Source organism: Pinus tabuliformis, chromosome 3_1 (genome assembly GCF_031772625.1).
Source record: "Pinus tabuliformis cultivar Carrire ecotype Pingquan chromosome 3_1, CPIR1, whole genome shotgun sequence".
NCBI lineage: Eukaryota > Viridiplantae > Streptophyta > Pinopsida > Pinales > Pinaceae > Pinus > Pinus tabuliformis.
The window spans coordinates 919,650,691-919,670,023 of NC_142301.1; the positions used below are offsets into that span (position 1 = coordinate 919,650,691).

The following is a 19,333-nucleotide window of genomic DNA, read 5'->3' on the forward strand; positions in this document are numbered from 1 at the left end:
AACTTGGTGATAGAAATAGTTATCTAGTTAAAGGCATTGGATCTACCTCCACTGCGCTGGAATCTAGTGGGAACATTCATCTCAAAAAAATCCTCTATGTTGCAGGTTTGAAAAATCATTTACTTTCTATTGCTTTCTTAAAATATAAAGGAGACAAAATAACATTTATTGATGGCAAATTAGTTGTTTGGGCTCAGGAATCTAGTATAGATAGTGCTATAATTATTGGGATTTGTGAGGAGAGATTTTATAGAATTCTAACTCCTCCTCGTCAAGATTTAGTACACATTGACATAAATCCATGTGAATTGTGGCATAGAAGATATGGTCATCTCCATTACAAAATATTTCCATCCTTGAGTCAAATGGTTACAAGTATGCCCCAATTGAAAGAAGAACATGAAGGAGTTTGTAAAGGGTGTGCTCTTGGCAAAAATGTGAAGAAGCCATTTCCTAGTAGTGACTCAAGATCCAAAGAAATATTGGACCTAATCCACTCTGATGTTTGTGGCCCTATGTCTGAAAAATCACTTGGTGGTCATCTATACTATGTAACATTTATTGATGACTATTCTAGAAAGACTTGGATCTATTTCTTGAAGTCTAAAGATGAAGTATTCAACAAGTTCCAAGAGTTCAAAGCCGAAGTTGAGAATATGATAGAAAAACAGATCAAGACCTTGAGATCTGATAATGGAGGTGAATATACATGTAAAGAACTCATAGCCTTTTGGTGAATATAAGGCAAGATTTGTGGCTAGAGGATTATCTCAATAAGGAATTGATTATGATGAAACTTTTGCTCCTACAACTAGATATACAACAATTATAACTCTCATCTCTATTGCAACTTTTATGGGATGGAATATACATCAAATGGACGTGAAGACTTCTTTTCTTAATGGCACAATTGATGAAGAACTTTACTTTGAACAAACTCATAGATTTTAAGTCCATGGCAAAGAATCCCATTTCTACAAGTTAAAGAAGGCTTTATATGGGTTAAAACAAGCCCCTAGAGCAAGGTATGCCTAAATGGTTGCCTATCTAATAAGGCTCGGTTTCATCAAAAACACCACAGATCCGAACCTCTATGTCAAGGTAGTAAATAACGAGCCCATGATCATATTTCTATATGTGGATGAATTATTAATAACACGTCTGAAGCATCTTATTCGTCAATGCAAGAAGGAACTAGTAGTTGAATTCAACATGAAGGATCTTGGACTAATGCACTATTACCTGGGACTTGAAATTTGGTAGAACCTGGTGAAATATTTCTTAGTCAAGGAAAGTATGTGATCAAGATTATATAAAATTTGGGGATGATGGATTGTAAACCTATGGAAACTCCAATGATCACCAACTTGAAGAAGTTAAGAAGTTTAGATGCAAATCTTGTTAATCCATCATCATACCGACAACTAATTGGTTCTATAATGTATTTAGTGAATACCCGACCAAATATATGTTTTGTTGTAAATACTCTAATTCAATTTGAAATGGAGCCCAAACATGATCATTGGATAACAATGAAACACATCTTGAGATATTTCCGTGGAACCATACATCATTGTTTGAGATATGTTGCAGGAAATCAAACTCGATTATTAGGCTATACATAATCTAATTGGGCAGGTAGTACCCATGATGGGAAAAGTACCACTGGTGGTTACTTTTTTATAGATCGGCTATGGTTTCTTGAATGAACAGAAAACAAGATTCGATTGCACTGAGTATTGTTGAAGCTGAATATATGGCAGCCAGTGAAGTTAGTTGTGAAGCAGGTTGGCTCTGTAAATTGCTTGTTGATTTGTTTGAAGGAGTAATGGATTCGACCACAATATGTTGTGATAATCAAAGTTGCATAAACTTATCAAAAAACCCATTATTTCATGCGAGGTCAAAGCACATTATGAACAAGTATCACTACATTCAAAGCATGGTGTAGGATTGAGTCGTGAAGCTACAATATATCTCCATTGATGAACATATAGCTGATGTATTGACAAAATCACTTCCTAATAGGAAGCATGAATATTTTTAAGACAAGCTTAGGATTGTGGATATCTCCTCCCATATTGAGAGGGAGTGAGGATGGACACCTTATTCTCCATGTGTCATGTGTTATGGTCAGGATTAACAGTCATAAGTCTAGTACATGAACATGGATAGTGAGAATGGTGGATTGGATAAGCATCTTAGAAAGACATTCTTGAGTCATGTACAGTGACCAAGATTAACAGTCATAAGTCAAGTACATGGACTTGGTTAAAGAATGATCTGATGGATTGACTTTTCCTTGGGATTAGAAGGAAATGGTCCTATGAGGACATACCTTGGTGAACCTAGGTGGGGTATGCGCCTTGAGAGGCAATGGTGTCCTATTGAATACCTCCCGGCATTATGCTTTGATCTTGTGGAGAGATAAATCTTACTTGTCAAGGCCTTGCTATTTTGACAGTGTTGGTTATGATGATGTTATCATCGTTGGTGCTTTTCAATATCGATCCTTTCTTATATGAGTATTTCAACTTGAGATTATCCTATTGAGTCATTATGAATACCTCCCTCGCTAAGAGGGAGTGTTGAAGTTGTAACTAGATTTAGTTTTCATATTATAAAATTATCATTGATGTATTTATTATATTTATTTATATTTTGTTAAGCGTGTTCTTCATGCTTAGATTCAAAAGAGTAAAAAATAGCTTATTGAGAGTCAAAATAAAATTTATTTGAGTAATGTCCCATTTGGACATTTGTAAGAAAAATAATTTGAATTTTATTTTTGAGTCATAAGCCCACAAGAAGACCAAGTAGGCCCTCCTTGTATAAGTCAACCTAGTGGCGCCTATTTGACCCTCCTAGACAACTATATACAAGACAATTCGAACTCTTCGAGAACCAATTCATTCATCGCATCATCTATCATGGTTTGCACCAAAACAAGAAGAAGAAAGGTTAAAATCAAAGGAGAGAGAAGGAATTCAAAGGAGAAGAAAAAGTCAAAATTTTCTACCCTACCACAGTTCGTACATGTGAATTTTTTGAGGTATTTCTAAGGTAATTGCAGAGCTGATATTCAACCTCTACTGCAAGGTTGAACTTTTGAGTTTGACCATATTTGAAGGAATTTGACCAATGTTGACTTTGAATTGTTGGAGGAGACTTGGAGCAGGGTTTGACTTGGAATATTTGTGACAATTTGTTATTGGCCTTGGTCTTGGATATCTCTCATTTTGATCTGATTCTATAAGAGAAGGATTGTTGGGTTTTCCCCTTATGGGTTTTGCTGTGGCCCTTGACCTAATTTCTGGTGTTCTTTGTTTCATTGTGATATTTATGTTTTGAACATTTGTATAATTGTTTGATAAAGAAGACACAAGAAGTAATAAGAAGACATCTAATATTCACAAGTAATCATCAAGAAGAGGAATCAAACATTAAACTATACTACACTTGGTTTCTCAACAAAATGTTGTTTTATTTATATGTATATTTTTATTATAATTATCAAAGCTTGTGGTTGACAAATTATTTGATAGGTTTTTAATGTGAATGACATAAGAATAAATGCATGGCATGCTTTTATAAGTCCTAGACGATGAAGGCCTCCAGAGGAACCTCCCCTTAAAAAAATGCCTTCCACATAATTAAATGATATGAAGTAATCAATATTTTTCTGAATGATGTCAAACAATATATATAGTTATATTTGTTAAAGGTTATGGATATGGTTTAGCTAGAGTGGTTAGGAAAATCATTTTTTATCCTCTTTATCAAGTTTTAATTCTTATAAAGTGACATGTTGGTTGGTTGTGATAAATCATGAAGAGTAGGTGCTCTTGGGATAAAATTCATTTCTATAGAGTCGAGATGTCTCGGCTCTTACTAAGTCATAAATTCTTGGTATATCTCACTTACGGGCTATTGGACAGATTCTTGGTGTTATAATGTCAATTGAAACATTGATCTTGGGCCTCCAACAAGTTATCGATTCAACATGGTTTAAAAAGGAAAAACTTATATTGTTTTATCTGTTAAAAGTTATGGATATGGTTTAAGAACCACTTTGGACCTCTTCCAAAATATATTCATGGATATATTTAAAACTATAGTGAAATGGTCTCCCTTGACCTCTGCTCACATGCAATATGATTTATAAATGAATGTTGAATTTATGTGAGATAGATGTTGAGTTAGGACGATATAATGTAATTCATGATTCCTTTTACATTTATTATCGCTAGATTTTTTTTGGTAAGATTTTATCATAGTTTACTTTAACAAATAGATGATGTATTTTTTCTAATTAATTTTATTTAAAATATTGTCAGAAATTGTTAGAATTGTAGATTTAAAATATTTGAGTCGCTGCAATTCAAGTACTCCATAATTTTTTCAAGATGCTCAATCCATTTATATTATTGATGATAAACTATAATCTCACCAAACATTAAATCATTGAATTCCAATTAAAAATGTTAAAAGATAAAATGTTTACACTACCTTCTAATTTATGATTGTTATTTATAATTTCTTTTAGTTATTCTTTTATCTATTTTTATATGTGATGATTTTACATAATATTATAATAATCCAACCAATAATAAATAATAAAATACTAACCAAAATTACTTTAATATCAAAATTAAACAATATCTATTTAACCCAATTTTTATATGTAACACAATTTCATAAACTTAAATCAAAACATAAAAAATGAAAAATAAATCAATAAAATATATTTCCTTCATCTTAATAAAAACCTCACCCACCAATAATTCACTATAGATTTGTTACCCACTTTCAAATTTGCCTCTATACTAGCAACACTCAGGGACATGAGGAACATGGATACACGCTTTGCCCCGAATAAATCAAGTCTGAAAAGGAAATATGGGTTTCATTCCTCCCTTAGAATCTTAAGAACCCTCTTTTATATCAACTCCATCCAACTTCAAACACAAATATCCAATCAACTAATTGATAATAATTAATTCAACCATCACAAAATACCTACCAATAACCCTTTCAATAATCATCATAAATTTCATTTTACTTCGTCATGAATAAATATACCGACTACATCATACAATCAATATCATGTCTACATCCCACTCTACTCTTCACAATAATATCTCAAGACATTCTCTCACATTGAGACATAGGTCATATGCTATTGTGATCACTTAGCATGAAAGAAACATGGAGATCAACACCCCACATCTCCACCATGTATTAATATGATCGAAGGGTAAATGACTAAAACCACGGGTGACTTTGACTTTGTGGATGTATGCACATTCACTCAACTATAACGAGTAATTGGTTTGGAAGGGACAAAATAATATAATAATTATTGTTATAAAGATTAAATTGAAAAGTAAAATGACTAAAACCACAGGTGACTCTGACGCTGTTGATGTATGCACATTCACTCAACTATAACGAGTAATTGGTTTGGAAGGGACAAAATAATATAATTATTGTTATAAAGATTAAATTGAAAAGTAAAATGACTAAAACCACAGGTGACTCTGACTTTGTGGATGTATGCACATTCACTCAACTATAACGAGTAATTGGTTTGGAAGGGAAAAAATAATATAATTATTGTTATAAAGATTAAATTGAAAAGTAAAATAGATATTTTAAAGAATTTTCCAAATTTTGGATATTATTTAATGATAGTAAATATGTATCATTAATTTAACGATGTTAAAGATTAATATGTAATATGAAATTAATAATAAAATTAAACGAGGTTGTAGGGTAACTGGTCGCTGTCTTGAGTTTTACAGTAATTATTTTAGGTTCGAGTATGTCTTTTACATGACTCTACGGTGCTGAAATAAAGTCAAAGACAATATATATAATTAAAATAATGTAATCAATGTGATTTTTGAAAAAATTCTTAGTGTGATTTATTTCAACATATTGAGTAGAAGCCAAATCTACTAGATTTTATTGTGCAATAGGTGCTTTAGCCAAAGCACCTTGACAGTGATTTTTTGTATTTTTTTGCAGAAGCTAGATCTTGTGTGATAGTGGCCTTAGCTAGAGCATTTTGAAGGTCATTAGTCTACAGAAGTCTTAGCACATTGAAAATCATTAGTCTCATTGGTTGATCCGTAAACTGCTGTGGATATTCCACTAAACAATTCGTCACAACAAATCTGATAATATTATATTAAAAAATATGAGATTCTACAATATTACAATTTTATTTAATTTCTAGATTTGTAACATTAACTGTAATTAGTGCAAGCATGTAAAAGTAAATCAAGAAGAAAAGTAGAGAACGACATAATAAGTTCACACACACATAATACACAAGATATGCTCTTTGGGAAACCCTTTCGAGAGAAAACCCAGCTGGAAGGTGAGGCCACTTCGCTCTCTTTCTCTGTCTGGAAATATGGTTGTAGATACAAAGAAGTAATGTCTGTGGCCCGTGGGCTGCTACAGTGCACATATCCTCTCTTTGTGCTCTACCTCCTATCTCTCCAGGCTATCTTTGCTCAACTATGGAACAAAATGCTCTCGAAAGAATGGAATGCCTCTACCTCCTAGTGACCCGGTTATAACATAGCCCGATAGCCTACTAGTGGTTAAGTTTGACTACATCAACTCTTAACTAGAGTTATAAAATAGAGCCTTCTACATCACAAACATGTGGCTAGCCTCTTTTCCATGAATATTGGGGGTTGACACGGCATCCTCCCGAACTTTAGGTGTGAAAACAAGAAGGTCAACTTCTGAGCAACATAACTTTTGCATACGGACTCTGATTGATGCGATTCTTGCGTCGTTGGAAATATTTATGTGTGTAGAATAACATGAAAAAGTGTTTCATTTAAGCAACAAAGTTTTACCCCCAAAAAATGTCGTTTGATGCCTCAAAACACTACCGGAAGGTTTCAAACCTCATTTCGCCAAACTGGGTCCCGTTGGTAAAAATAGTCCTGTGAGCTGATTCCTTCGCTTTTTCCACTCCAAATACATCAAGATGGATTTTAAAACAATATAATGATCCAATTCGGATCACACCTCCCCATTTTGGGAGGATTTTGGTCCCCAAAATATTTTACTGAATGAGGTGAGGAAATGTTTCCTCCACCTTGTCTCTAGTGTACCATTTAGCTTTCCCTGGAAGTTGTCCCTTCAACTCAATCTGCCAAAGGTTTTGTTGCCCTTATCTTGTAATTATGGACCTCTTTTGCAAAATTGTATCTTCTGTCAACTCTGCCTGAGCGTCTGGTGCCAAATCCTCCACAAAAAGTAGGACCTGTTCCTTTTCTTGATCTAGCATGGAAGGCTCATAGAGTTTCAAATTCTCTACATTTACAACTGAGTAAATGCACATATATAGTGGTAAATTGAGGCAATAGGCATTATCACCCACCTTTTCTAATATCTCAAAGGGACCATACCTTAGAGCCTTGATTTTCTTATCAGGCCCCTGTTGCCTCTCCTTGTTCAACTATAGCCATACTCTGTCTCCCACCTTGAATGATTTCTTTGTTTTGTGGTGATCATGCATGGCCTTATACTTCACCTACAACTTTTGCAGTGTTTCTTGTACCTGTAGATGGATATGCTTGATATTCTCTATAATTTTTTTAGCCCTCAAAGCATCTCTTGTAAGGTATTCCTTCACTCCTCCTTATTGCCCATATGCAATATCCAAAGGTGAAGGTGGAAAATATCCAAAACAAGTTTCAAATAGGGACTTTCATGTATAAGTGTGGACTACTCTATTATAAGAGTGTTGTATATATACCATATTTTCATCCCAGGTCTTCGGATGCTTCTGGTTGTAACCCCTCAGAATTTGCACCAAAGTACTGTTGACTACCTCTGTCTGCCCATCTATTTATGGATGGAGTGTTTTAGATCTCTTCAACTTCATATCCATCTTCTCCCATAATGTAGTCCAAAATGCATTGAGAAATCTTGTATCCCTGTTTGAAATGATGCTCCTTGGTATCCCAAAGTGTACCCAGACCTGTCCAAAGAACAAGTTTGTTTCTTCTTGTCCATTGATGGTCTTTTTACAGGGCATCAAAACACACATCTTGCTGAACCTGTCAACTACCACAAATAGGTAGTCATGTCCCTTCCTGGTTGTCGGTAAACCTCCCACAAAGTCCATGGAAATGCTTTCCCAAGGACGAGTAGGTACAGGTAAGGGATGATATAGACCTTGTTTCATGTTGCTAAGCTTGCTGGTACAACAAAGCATGCATCCTCTTATGAACCTAGCTACTTGTTCTTGCATCTTGGGCCAATACACATACCTCTGCAAGTTATCCACGGTCTTCCCTACACCAAAGTGCCCTGCAACCTTGGAGGTGTGAGCCTCTCTTATTAGCTGCAAATGCTCACCTTTAGGAACACAACTTATCCAACTTGTAGAGTAACCCATCCTGGAGATGGTAGTCAATGATGTTGTCGCCATCATGCACATGACTCTGAATCTACAACTGTTGATACACCTCTTTGAAGTCATCATCTTCTAAATATGCCACTCTGTATGCATCATGGATGAATGGCTCCATGTGCATAAGAGTCCCCAAATTTGTAATCTTTGATGTGGGTAGCCTTGAAATCATAGCGACCAACTTGTTTGTGATGCCCTTCTTATACTTGATCACCAAATGAAAATGTTGTAAAAACCCCATCCACTTGTAAAGCCTGGTCTGTTGTAGCATATTCTGAGCGTGTAGGTATTGTAACGGTTGGTGATCCGTGTGGATTATTGTCTCCTTTCCCATTATATAGTGCTTCCACTTCTTCACAACTTTCACCATGGCATAGAGCTCCTTATCGTAGGTAGGGTAGTTAAGAACTTCCCCATGAAATACTTCAAAATTGTAGCAAACGAGCCTTCTTCCTTGCATCAAGATAGCTCTCATAGCATACCCACTCGCATCTGTCTCCACTTCAAAGGGTTGTTGCAAGTTTGGTAATTCCAGAACTGGTGCCTTAGTGGTCTTCTTCTTTAACTCATCGAAGTCCTTATGATGTCCTTTTCCCCACTGGAAACTCTTGCCACTTGTTGTTATGGCATGGAGCGGTGCTGCTACTGCTGAAAATGAGGCTATGAATTTCCTCAAGTACTATGCTACAACAATGAAACTCATAACCTAAATAACATTAGTAGGCACCGACCATTTCATGATGGCCTCCATCTTGGAAGGATCTATCTTCAATTCTCCTCCACTAATAACATATCCCAAATACACCAAGGACTGTCACGCAAACTCGCACTTCTTGAGATTTGCTAGTAGTTGGTGCTTCTTCAATGTTTCCAGCACCTGCGTCAAATGTGAAATATGCTCCTCCCAGGTGGCACTATATACTAATATATTATCCAAATAGACAATAACAAATGAATCTATAAAAGAGCACAATACATCATTCATTAATCTCATAAATGTAGTTGGTGCATTACATGGGCCAAATGGCACAACTAACCACTCATACAAACCTTGCCTGGTTTTGAAGGCGACCTTCCATGTATCTTCTTCTTTGGCTCAAATCTAGTGATATCCAGACTTCAAGTCCGACTTGGTGAAATACTTTGCTTGCTAAAACTGATCTAGTAGATTGTCTATCCTAGGTAGGGGGTATTTGTTCTTGAGCGTGATTTTATTCAACGCCCTGTAATCTATACACATCTACCAAGTCCCATCCTTCTTTGGCACAATGATGATGAGTGACCCACATGGTGATGTACTCGGTTGAATGACACCCTGTTCCAGCAGCTATTGCAATTGTTTCTTCATCTCACTTGCTTCTATAACAGACTGCCTGTACAACCCAATATTTAGCAATGGGAGTATGGCAATAGTTGGATCTCGTGCTCCACTTCTCTCTTAGGGGGAGCCCTTTAGGCTCCCGGAACACGTCCTTGTATGCCTGTAACAACTCCTCCAGTTAATGTTTTTGTTTCTTAGTACAACCCTCTAGAGATGCCTTGCCTCTTATTGACTCGTCTACAAACTGACCTTCTCTTAAAAACAATAAAACATACTTCTTGCTGGAACTGATCAATTTCTTGGCCTAATTTGGCACTTATCAGTGAATTTTTTTACTTGCCTTTGTGTGTGTTGATGATCAACAATTTTCCATCCTTGATGAGCCGATACTAGTTAGCTCTCCTCATGAGTATTGCATCACGCATGTACATGTATGGACTCCCAAGCACGACTCCACATACACAAGGGGAACCACATCTAGGTCTACTTCATCAATAAAATCAACACTAATAGCAAATCTAATTTTGCACTGTTTTGTTACCTTCAGCTCTGCGTCCTTATGTACCCATCCTAGTGGATATGGGTTTGGATGATCATGAACTTCTAGCCCCAACTTCTTGACCATATCCGCTGCAAGGAGATTTTCCTGCGATCCTGAGTCAAACAGAGCATCAATATTCATTTTCTTGACCTGTATCTTTACATGGAAGAGTTTAGTCATTTCTTTATCTTTCTGTTGTTGAAGGCTACTCAGATTCACCTCCTTCTGCACTGATGTACATATGATCTTCTCATCCACGTCTGAGCTACTTTCAACTTGTTCACTCAAATAAGTGGCCATGAGATTCTTCTTCTTATTGTCTTTCTTCTTGTTCTTCGGGTTTAGCTCTGGATGCAACTTCCAGCACTTCTCCTCTGTATGGCCATCAATGTTTCAGTGGTTGCAGTGGTTGCTAGGATTTTTGCACTAGTGTGTTATGGCTATCATCTTTTAATCTTTTCCCCATTTTTGCTTCTTCTTCCCATCCTTAGAAGCATCTTGTTGCTCCTTTTTCTTTGATCCACTTGATTGTGCTCTTTTCATGCTTATTTTCTCTAGGTATTGTGCCTATACACAAGCCTCGTCCACCGTTTTGGGATTGAACAACATCACTTGCTCATGCAGATGGCGGTGTAGACCCCCCAAATACTTGAGGAGTACATCTGGGTTCTTTGGAGAGATACCCAACATTATAACCATCTTTCTGAATTCTGTGGTGTACTCCTGCACGCTTTGGCCCGGCTTTTGCCTGAAGTAATGCCACCGGATCCACTGGTCTTCCACGTACCTAATGGGATAAAACTGTGACTTAATGAGGGTTTTGAAATCCTCCCACTTAATCACTGGAGGTTCTCCCTCCAACCTCAGGGTTTCCGTGTGGCTCTCCCACCAAGTCAATGCATGGCCCTCCAATTTCAGCCGCGCAAATGAGATCTTTTGCCCTTCCTCGATCTGATGGACACTGAAATAAACTTCCAGTTGTTGCAACCAATGGTTCAACTTCAGAGCATCAATCTCGCTGTGGTATGGCTTGATATCGATTTTGCTTCCACTTTAAATAAGGATTGGTTCACGACACTTGAACTGAGATGATCTTTTTTGGGTTCTTTATTCGGATGGTTCTCTGCGTCTTCTTGATCTCTCGATCCCCCTTCTTATTTGTCCTATGCATTCGAACCCCCTTCTTCTCCAAATATCCCTAGTTGATTGCTTAGGGCCGCCATGAGGAGGTTTACATTACGGTTTATATCCGCGACTTGTTCTTCGAGCCACGAAAACCTCACCTCTGTAGGATCACGGAGTTCGTTTACAGATTTGTCGCCCATGATTAAGGTTTTACAATTTTTGTCCTCACCAATAAAGATCCCTACAATATCCACAAAATACCCAAAGAAACCTGCTTTGATACCAAATGATCTGTAAACTATCATGGATATTCCACTGGACAGTTCGTCACAATAGGTCTGATAATATTATATAAAAAAAATATGAGATTCTACATTATTACAGTGTTTTTTAATTTCTAGATCTGTAAAATTAATTGTAATTAGTGCATGCATGTAAAATTAAATCAAGCAGAAAAGTAGAGAACGACATAATAAACTCACACACACATAATACACAAGATATGCTCTCTGGGAAACCCTTTCGGGAGAAAACCCAACTAGAAGATAAGGTCGCTTCCTCTCTTTCTTTGTCTGGAAATATGTTTGCAAATACAAAGAAGTAATGCCTGTGGCCCGTGGGCCGCTACAGTGAACAGATCCTCTCTATGTGCTCTACCTCCTATCTCTCCTAGATATCTTTGTTCAACTATTGAACAAAATTATCTCGAAAGAATGGAATGCCTCTACCTCCCAGTGGCCCGGTTATAACACAACCCGATAGCCTACTAGTGGTTAAGTTTGACTACATCAACTCTTAACTAGAGTTACAAAATAGACTCTTCTAGAGTCTTCTACATCACAAACACGTGGCTAGCCCCTTTTCCATGAATAATGGGGGCTGATGCGGCATCCTCCCGTACTATAGGTGTGAAAACAGGAAGGTTAACTTTTGAGTAGCATAACTTTTTCATACAGACTCAGATTGATGTGATTCTTGCGTCGTTGGAAAGTTTCCTGTGTGTATAATAGCATGATGCCTCCAAACGCTCCCGAAAGTTTTCAAACCTCGTTTCGCCAAACTGGGTCCCGCTGGTAAAAACAATCCCGTGAGCTAATTCCTCCACTTTTTCCACTCCAAATACATCGAGATGGATGAAAAACAATATAATGATCCAATTCGGATAATTAGTCTCCAGAAGCCATAACACATTCACAATCATTAGTCTCATTGGCAGAATAGAGACTCTCAGTTGGCATTCAGATTTGCATTCGAGAGCATTGTGACGGTCATTACTCTCCAGAAGCCATATCACATTGACAATCATTAGTCTCATTAGCAAAACATAGACTCTCAATTGGAATTCACATTTGCATTCAAATCTCGGTGGCAAAATTTGCATTCAGATTTCATTGTAAGAATGTTGGACTCTAGATTTGCATTCAAATCTCGGTGGCAAAATTTGCGTTCAGATTTCATTGTAAGAATGTTGGACTCTAATAACAGATCGTTGATGTTGGACTCTACTAACAAATCATTGGACTCTAATAACAAATCCTTGATCTCGTTGATTTGTTTCCGGATCCTTTGCTTCCTATGTGAAGAATTAGTGTATGAAGAAATTCAATAATTCATTTGTCCACATGTTGCTTCTTTATACTACTCCTGCATGTGTACAATTTTGGTGGCCTGATACAAATCCCAATGAACTGCTCTAAATTATTATGTCGGAATTTACTGAAAGCCAGAGCAGTCACTATTCCAGAACCCATGAGAGCATCTTTAACTACGGTGGATTTTCTAATTGGATGAGGAATCAATCCTTGGTTTGTAGTTCCAGGAACCTTAGGAGATGAGCATTGAGAAAAAATAACATGTATGAGTCCTTTTTCTTCAGAAGTTCTGATCAAATCTTGGCATGCCTCCAACCTAACTCCCACAACAACACCATTCACTAGCCCCTCCTTGATTACATCCAACAATACTGAAGGATCGGAAACATTAGTATATGCCTTGTTTACTTTAGCTCTGGCATTCTCTAAAACATCCAGCGCTTTTGGTAAAGAACCTAGCTTATCTATTCTTTGGAAATACTGTTGCCAAGGATGATGATTTTCATGAATGTCTAGTGCTGCAAGAAGGTTTGAATGAGCCACGACATCATCTACAAGTCCAACTCTAAGTGCCTCTTTGGAATCCAAGGTCTTTGAGGCCAGTAACATGTCAGTCACACATTGAAGTCCAACCAATTGAGGCAATCATTGCATGCCTGCCCTTATACCATCAATAAAAAAATGTTCATCTGAATCTAAACACTTTATTGTTGCTCCCAAGAACATGCACTCTCTAGATTTGTTTTTCAAAGCTTCTTGATCTTCAATTGCCTCCAAGTCTTCCTTTTCAACTGCCTTTTCAGTTCTGCTTGTTTTTTCAACTTCTTTTTTATCTTCTGCTTCAGGATCTTGAGTTTTAAAATTGTAATTTCTCTTATCTTTCTTTGATAATAGCCACATTTCCATTTTCTCTAACATGTTTGCAAAGTCTCAGTCGTAATCTTCAAATTTCTGATTTGGAAGCATTTTACCTACAACCTTCAATTCTAGTCCTCTCCTCAATATCACCCACAACTGACCAAAGTCATGCTCTGATACCACTGTAATGTACCTGACTAGGTTTCCAAGTTATTTAGAGAAAATTACAGTTTTCATCAAGCAAATGTTTCCAAAAATATTTACAAATTTCTCTGACAATTTTCTATGAACAGTTGATGTGCAAATTAGGAAAAATACATTTCAAGGAAACATGCAATCTGTCAATCAATTTAGCACACAAAATGGCAGAGGCAATTTTTGATCTTCATTAGAGAAATTTTAGAGATTAAAACTTGGAGAAAGGACACCTGGGAGAGCCTTCCAATCTGAAGATGAATACAAGCAATTACTCCTCGAGTATTCGGCCTTCTCAATAGATCAACTGTTGAAGAACAAGTCTCGGTCCAATGATGTTTCCTGAGTTTACCAATGATGAATCACACTAGAAAATGCACACAGCTTCCCTTCTAAAGGCATACCACATTCTAAACAAATAATTGAAGGCCACTTTTCAGATTAGGACACTAAACTACAACCAAGCTAGGTATTTGGTCTCTTCTGAAAATCAAAGTGTTGGAAATGAGTATGAGACAGGTACATCAGGGATTCGATCCTTCTCCTGCAGACAGAACTGGAAATGAATGATTTGATCCCTCTCTGATTTGATCAATTCACTACAGCTATAGAATTTCATCCCAATGGGAATTAAACTTGGAACCTAGCTTTCATTTTTTTTAAGTATTTGGCCCTCCTAACTTTCGCGCCTTGATTGGCATTGTGTTTCTGTTGAACCCTTCTTAAGTTCCTTTGTTGGGTCCCTATAATACTAGTGATTACCCCATTACTATTGTAGTTATACCCCTTATTCATACTGTTGTGCCCCTATTACCCCCATATTGTTACTATTGTGCCACATAGAAGTAGAAGTCACAAAAAAAACCCATTTGAGAAGAATTGGCGCTGAACCTTGGGTCCGAATTTCAGAGCTTTTCGCGCGATATTTTCGGCGATATGATCTGAGGAAGTTGGCCTTTTTGCAGACTCCTGAATTACATTCAAAACAGGTGACCTGGGGAAAATCTTCATAACTCTCTCTCTGAGGATCGGATTGAAATTTCGTAAAAAGGTACAGAAAGAGGACGGACTGTAGTTTCTTTTCTGTGTTTTTCAGATTCAAAAGGTGAAACAGTGACTCGTGGCACGTCGTACAAGTTCGCTCTACTGAACCAGTCCAAAAGCAAGTCACTGTGGGAGATTTCACATAACTCTTCCTTGGAGAATCCAATTGGGCTCAGACTTGTGGCATTGGAAAGAGGACGCAGAAGGCTACTACAGGTTGCAACTTCAGAATTGGATGATCTGAAATTACAGAGATACATCAGATTCAATATCAGGCTTCTATAAAGTGAAAAAAGGTGTGTAGTTTTTTTTTAATTTTTGTGTAAGCTTGGTTTAACGGAATTCAAAGGGCATAGTAAAGCATTATTATCGGTAACTGATGCCCCGAGGAAAGAAAATGCAAACACCTAGTAAGGAACCTGAAAGCTCTAGCATGACTCATGAAGAAGAGGAAGAAATGTTACATGATATATCAAAATTACAAGAACAAGTGCAACATATGTCACGCTCACAAAAGCTAACAGAAGCTAAGATAAATGGTGTGGAATCTAAGATAAATGGCGTGGAATCTAAGATGAAGGGCATGGAAGCTAAGATGGATGATTTGAAGACAGATTTGAAGACAAACATGGCAGATTTGAAGACAGATTTGAAGACAGACATGGCAGATTTGAAGACAGATTTGACAAATTTTCTACAAGAAATACTTACTAATGGTGAAAAGGTAGTAAATGAAACTCATGATGAGAACAAAAGAAATGTTAATCATGATTCCATAGACTCTAATGTTGGATCGAAGACTCACCATGTTCCAAAAATCGATATGAGGAAGTTTGATGGCAAGGATCCCGCCACATGGATATTACAGATGGAGCAATTCTTCGATCTCAATAATGTGCAAAACACACAAAAGGTACGTATGGCAACTTTATATTTGGAACCAAATCAGTTTGTATGGTATCAATGGCTTTGTTCTCGTAAACAATTTATCACTTGGGCAATTTTTACGGAAGAATTGATAGCACATTATGAGGATACAAAAAGCAACATTTTTTTTAGCCAATTGATAAGTCTCAAACAAAAGGGTTCAATAATGGAGCACATTGAGGAGTTCCAAAAATTGAACATAAGAGTAAAAGATATTCCAGAGGAGCATAGGATTGATGTGTTCATAGGGTCTTTAAAGGATAATATCCAACATGATGTGCGCCTTTGGGAACCTGATTCATTAGAGAAGGCATTCAGGTTAGCAAGAAAAATGGAAAGCAAAATTATGGCAAGTAGGAAGCATACCATTCACAACTATAAAGACGGAATTGTTGCCCATAGTCTTCCACAACCTACAAGGTTGACACCACAACAATTGGAAGAAAAAAGAGCAAAAGGGCTTTGTTACAATTGTGATAGCAAATACACAAAAGGTCATAAGTGTGCTGAGAAGAAATTATTCTACATAGATTGTGAAGAGGAAGAAGAAAAGGAGCAAGAAAGGTCAAAAGAAGAGGATATATTCCAGGAACAAAGCCTAGATGAAGAACAAATAAATCCGACCATATCTTGTAATGCATTGGCGGGAATTACCACTCCTCAAACCATCAAGATAGAAGGACAAATCAAGAAGAAAAAGGTAATAGTGTTGATTGATTCAGGAAGCACCCACAATTTTATTCATTGTAGGGTAGCAAAAGAATTGAATTGCTTCCTATATCCAGCACCAGAGTGTCAAGTGATGATTGCAAATGGAGGAACAATAATTGCTCTGGAAAGTGCCATAATATCAAGCTATCCATGGGAGAATATGTATTGACTAGCCCAATGCTTTCCATTCCAATGGGAGGTGCGGATGTTGTACTAGGAGTCCAATGGCTACAATCCTTGGGTACAATAGCTTTTAATTTTCAAGAACTTTTCATCAAATTTTCTGCGGAAGGAAAGGAAGTTGAATTAAGGGGTATTGCAGGGAAACCAGGAAAGATAATCAGCTCTAATGGTATGACAAAGCTTCTAAAAAAGGAGCAAAGAGGTGTAATTGCACAATTATGTTCGCTAGATGTTTCCACATTGGAATCATCTATTTCTCCAGATCTCCAAAAAGTCTTGGACAATCATTCCAAGGTATTTGAGACTCCCAAGGGCCTCCCACCTATGCGTGATCATGATCATGCTATTCATCTGATTCCAGGAAGTGTTCCTCCAAACATCAGGCCGTACAGATATCCCTATGTCCAAAAAAGTGAAATTGAACGTATGGTTGCAGAAATGCTAGAGGCTGGTATAATTCAACCGAGTCAAAGTTCTTTCTCAGCTCCAGTAGTATTGGTGCACAAGAAGGATGGATCATGGCGCATGTGTCCAGATTATAGGGAGCTCAACAAGCTCACTATTAAAGATAAGTTCCCCATTCCTGTTATTGATGAATTACTAGATGAATTGCATGGATCAATTTACTTCACCAAGTTGGATCTTCGTTCGGGATATCATCAAATCAGAATGAAGATTGAAGACATTCCAAAAACGGCATTTAGAACTCATGAGGGTCATTATGAATTTTTGGTCATGCCTTTTGGCCTTACCAATGCACCTTCAACATTTCAAGGTTTGATGAATTCAATTTTCAAACCATTCCTTAGAAAATTTGTGTTAGTATTTTTTGATGATATACTAATCTACAGCAAGTCTTGGAAGGATCATGTTGAACATGTTGACAGGGTGCTACAACTATTGGAGGAGAAACAATTATATGCAAAAAGATCCAAATGTTTCTTTGGAGTCCAGGAGGTGGAATATTTGGGTCATATTGTATCTCATGAAGGAGTTAAGGTAGACCCTAGCAAAATTAAAGCCATTAAGGAATGGAAAATCCCCACATCCATAAAGCATCTGCGAGGATTTCTTGGGTTGACAGGGTATTATCGCAAGTTTGTTAAGAATTATGGGAGAATAGCAGCACCTCTAACAACATTATTGAAGAAAGATTCATTTTCATGGACTCCGAAAGCAACAAAGGCCTTTGAACATCTTAAAGAGGCAATGTGCCAAGCACCGGTCTTAGCTACACCGGACTTCACAAAAACCTTTATTGTGGAATGTGATGCTTCAGGAAATGGAATTGGTGCTGTTCTAATGCAAGATGAAAGACCCATTGCTTTTGAAAGTCGTCCAATCAAGGGAAAGTTTTTAAGCAAAGCTATTTATGAGAAGGAAATGTTGGCAATACTCCATGCACTTAAGAAATGGCGACCCTACCTAATGGGAAGACACTTCAAGGTAAAAACGGATCATGATAGCCTTAAATACTTTTTAGAACAAAGATTATCCTCTGAAGAGCAACAAAAGTGGGTCACAAAGATGTTGGGTTATGACTTTGAAATCATCTACAAAAAAGGGAAGCAAAATGTGGTGGCAGATGCACTCTCAAGAAAGGATGAGGATGTGGAAGCATTGTTGTGTGCCATTTCTATTATCCAACCAGATTGGATAAACGAAGCAAGGGAGGAATGGAAGAATGACGAAGAAGTGTGGGCACTTATTCGAAAGCTACAACAAGATTCCAGTACTTCTGATACATTTAGCTGGAAAAATGATTCGTTATGGTACAAAGATCGCTTATACCTCTGTAAGAATTCCCAGCTAAAACAAAAGATTCTTATGGAATTGCACACTTCTCCCTTAGGAGGGCACTCAGGATTTTTAAAAACTTACCACAGGGTTAAGAAGGAATTTTTTTGGGATGGCCTTAAATCAGATATTCAAAAGTTTGTGGCGGAATGTTTGGTTTGCCAGCAAAATAAAGTTGAAACAATTAAGACACCGGGTCTATTACAACCTTTATCCATTCCAAGCCAACGTTGGGAGGAGGTTTCAATGGATTTTATCACAGGTTTACCCAAGTCTGAGGGAAAGAGTGTCATCATGGTGGTAGTTGACAGACTTACCAAGTATGCACACTTTTGTGCATTATCACATCCATTTAAAGCCAGTACAGTTTCTACTGCATTTATGGAAACAGTTCAAAAGCTACATGGAAACCCAAAGATTATTGTAAGTGACAGAGATCCCATTTTCACTGGAAATTTTTGGACAGAATTATTTTCTTGTCTTGGTACTCAGTTAGCTCATAGCTCATCTTATCATCCTCAATCTGATGGGCAAACTGAGATAGTAAACAAATGTTTGGAAGGATATCTTCGTTGCTTTGTATCTGATAAACA

At 37.1% G+C, this 19,333-nt stretch overlaps 1 protein-coding gene across 1 annotated transcript; it reads right to left on the reverse strand.

Moving 5' to 3' along the window:
- Positions 1-11,471: 11,471 nt before the first annotated feature.
- On the reverse strand, positions 11,472-13,634 carry LOC149190734 (peroxisomal fatty acid beta-oxidation multifunctional protein AIM1-like). Its single transcript, XM_089410583.1, has 2 exons — positions 13,151-13,634; positions 11,472-11,674 (listed from the first exon to the last, which is right to left on the reverse strand). The coding sequence occupies exons 1-2, from the start codon at positions 13,632-13,634 to the stop codon at positions 11,472-11,474; spliced, it is 687 nt and encodes a 228-aa protein (XP_089266709.1).
- Between the last annotated feature and the right edge of the window lie 5,699 nt (positions 13,635-19,333).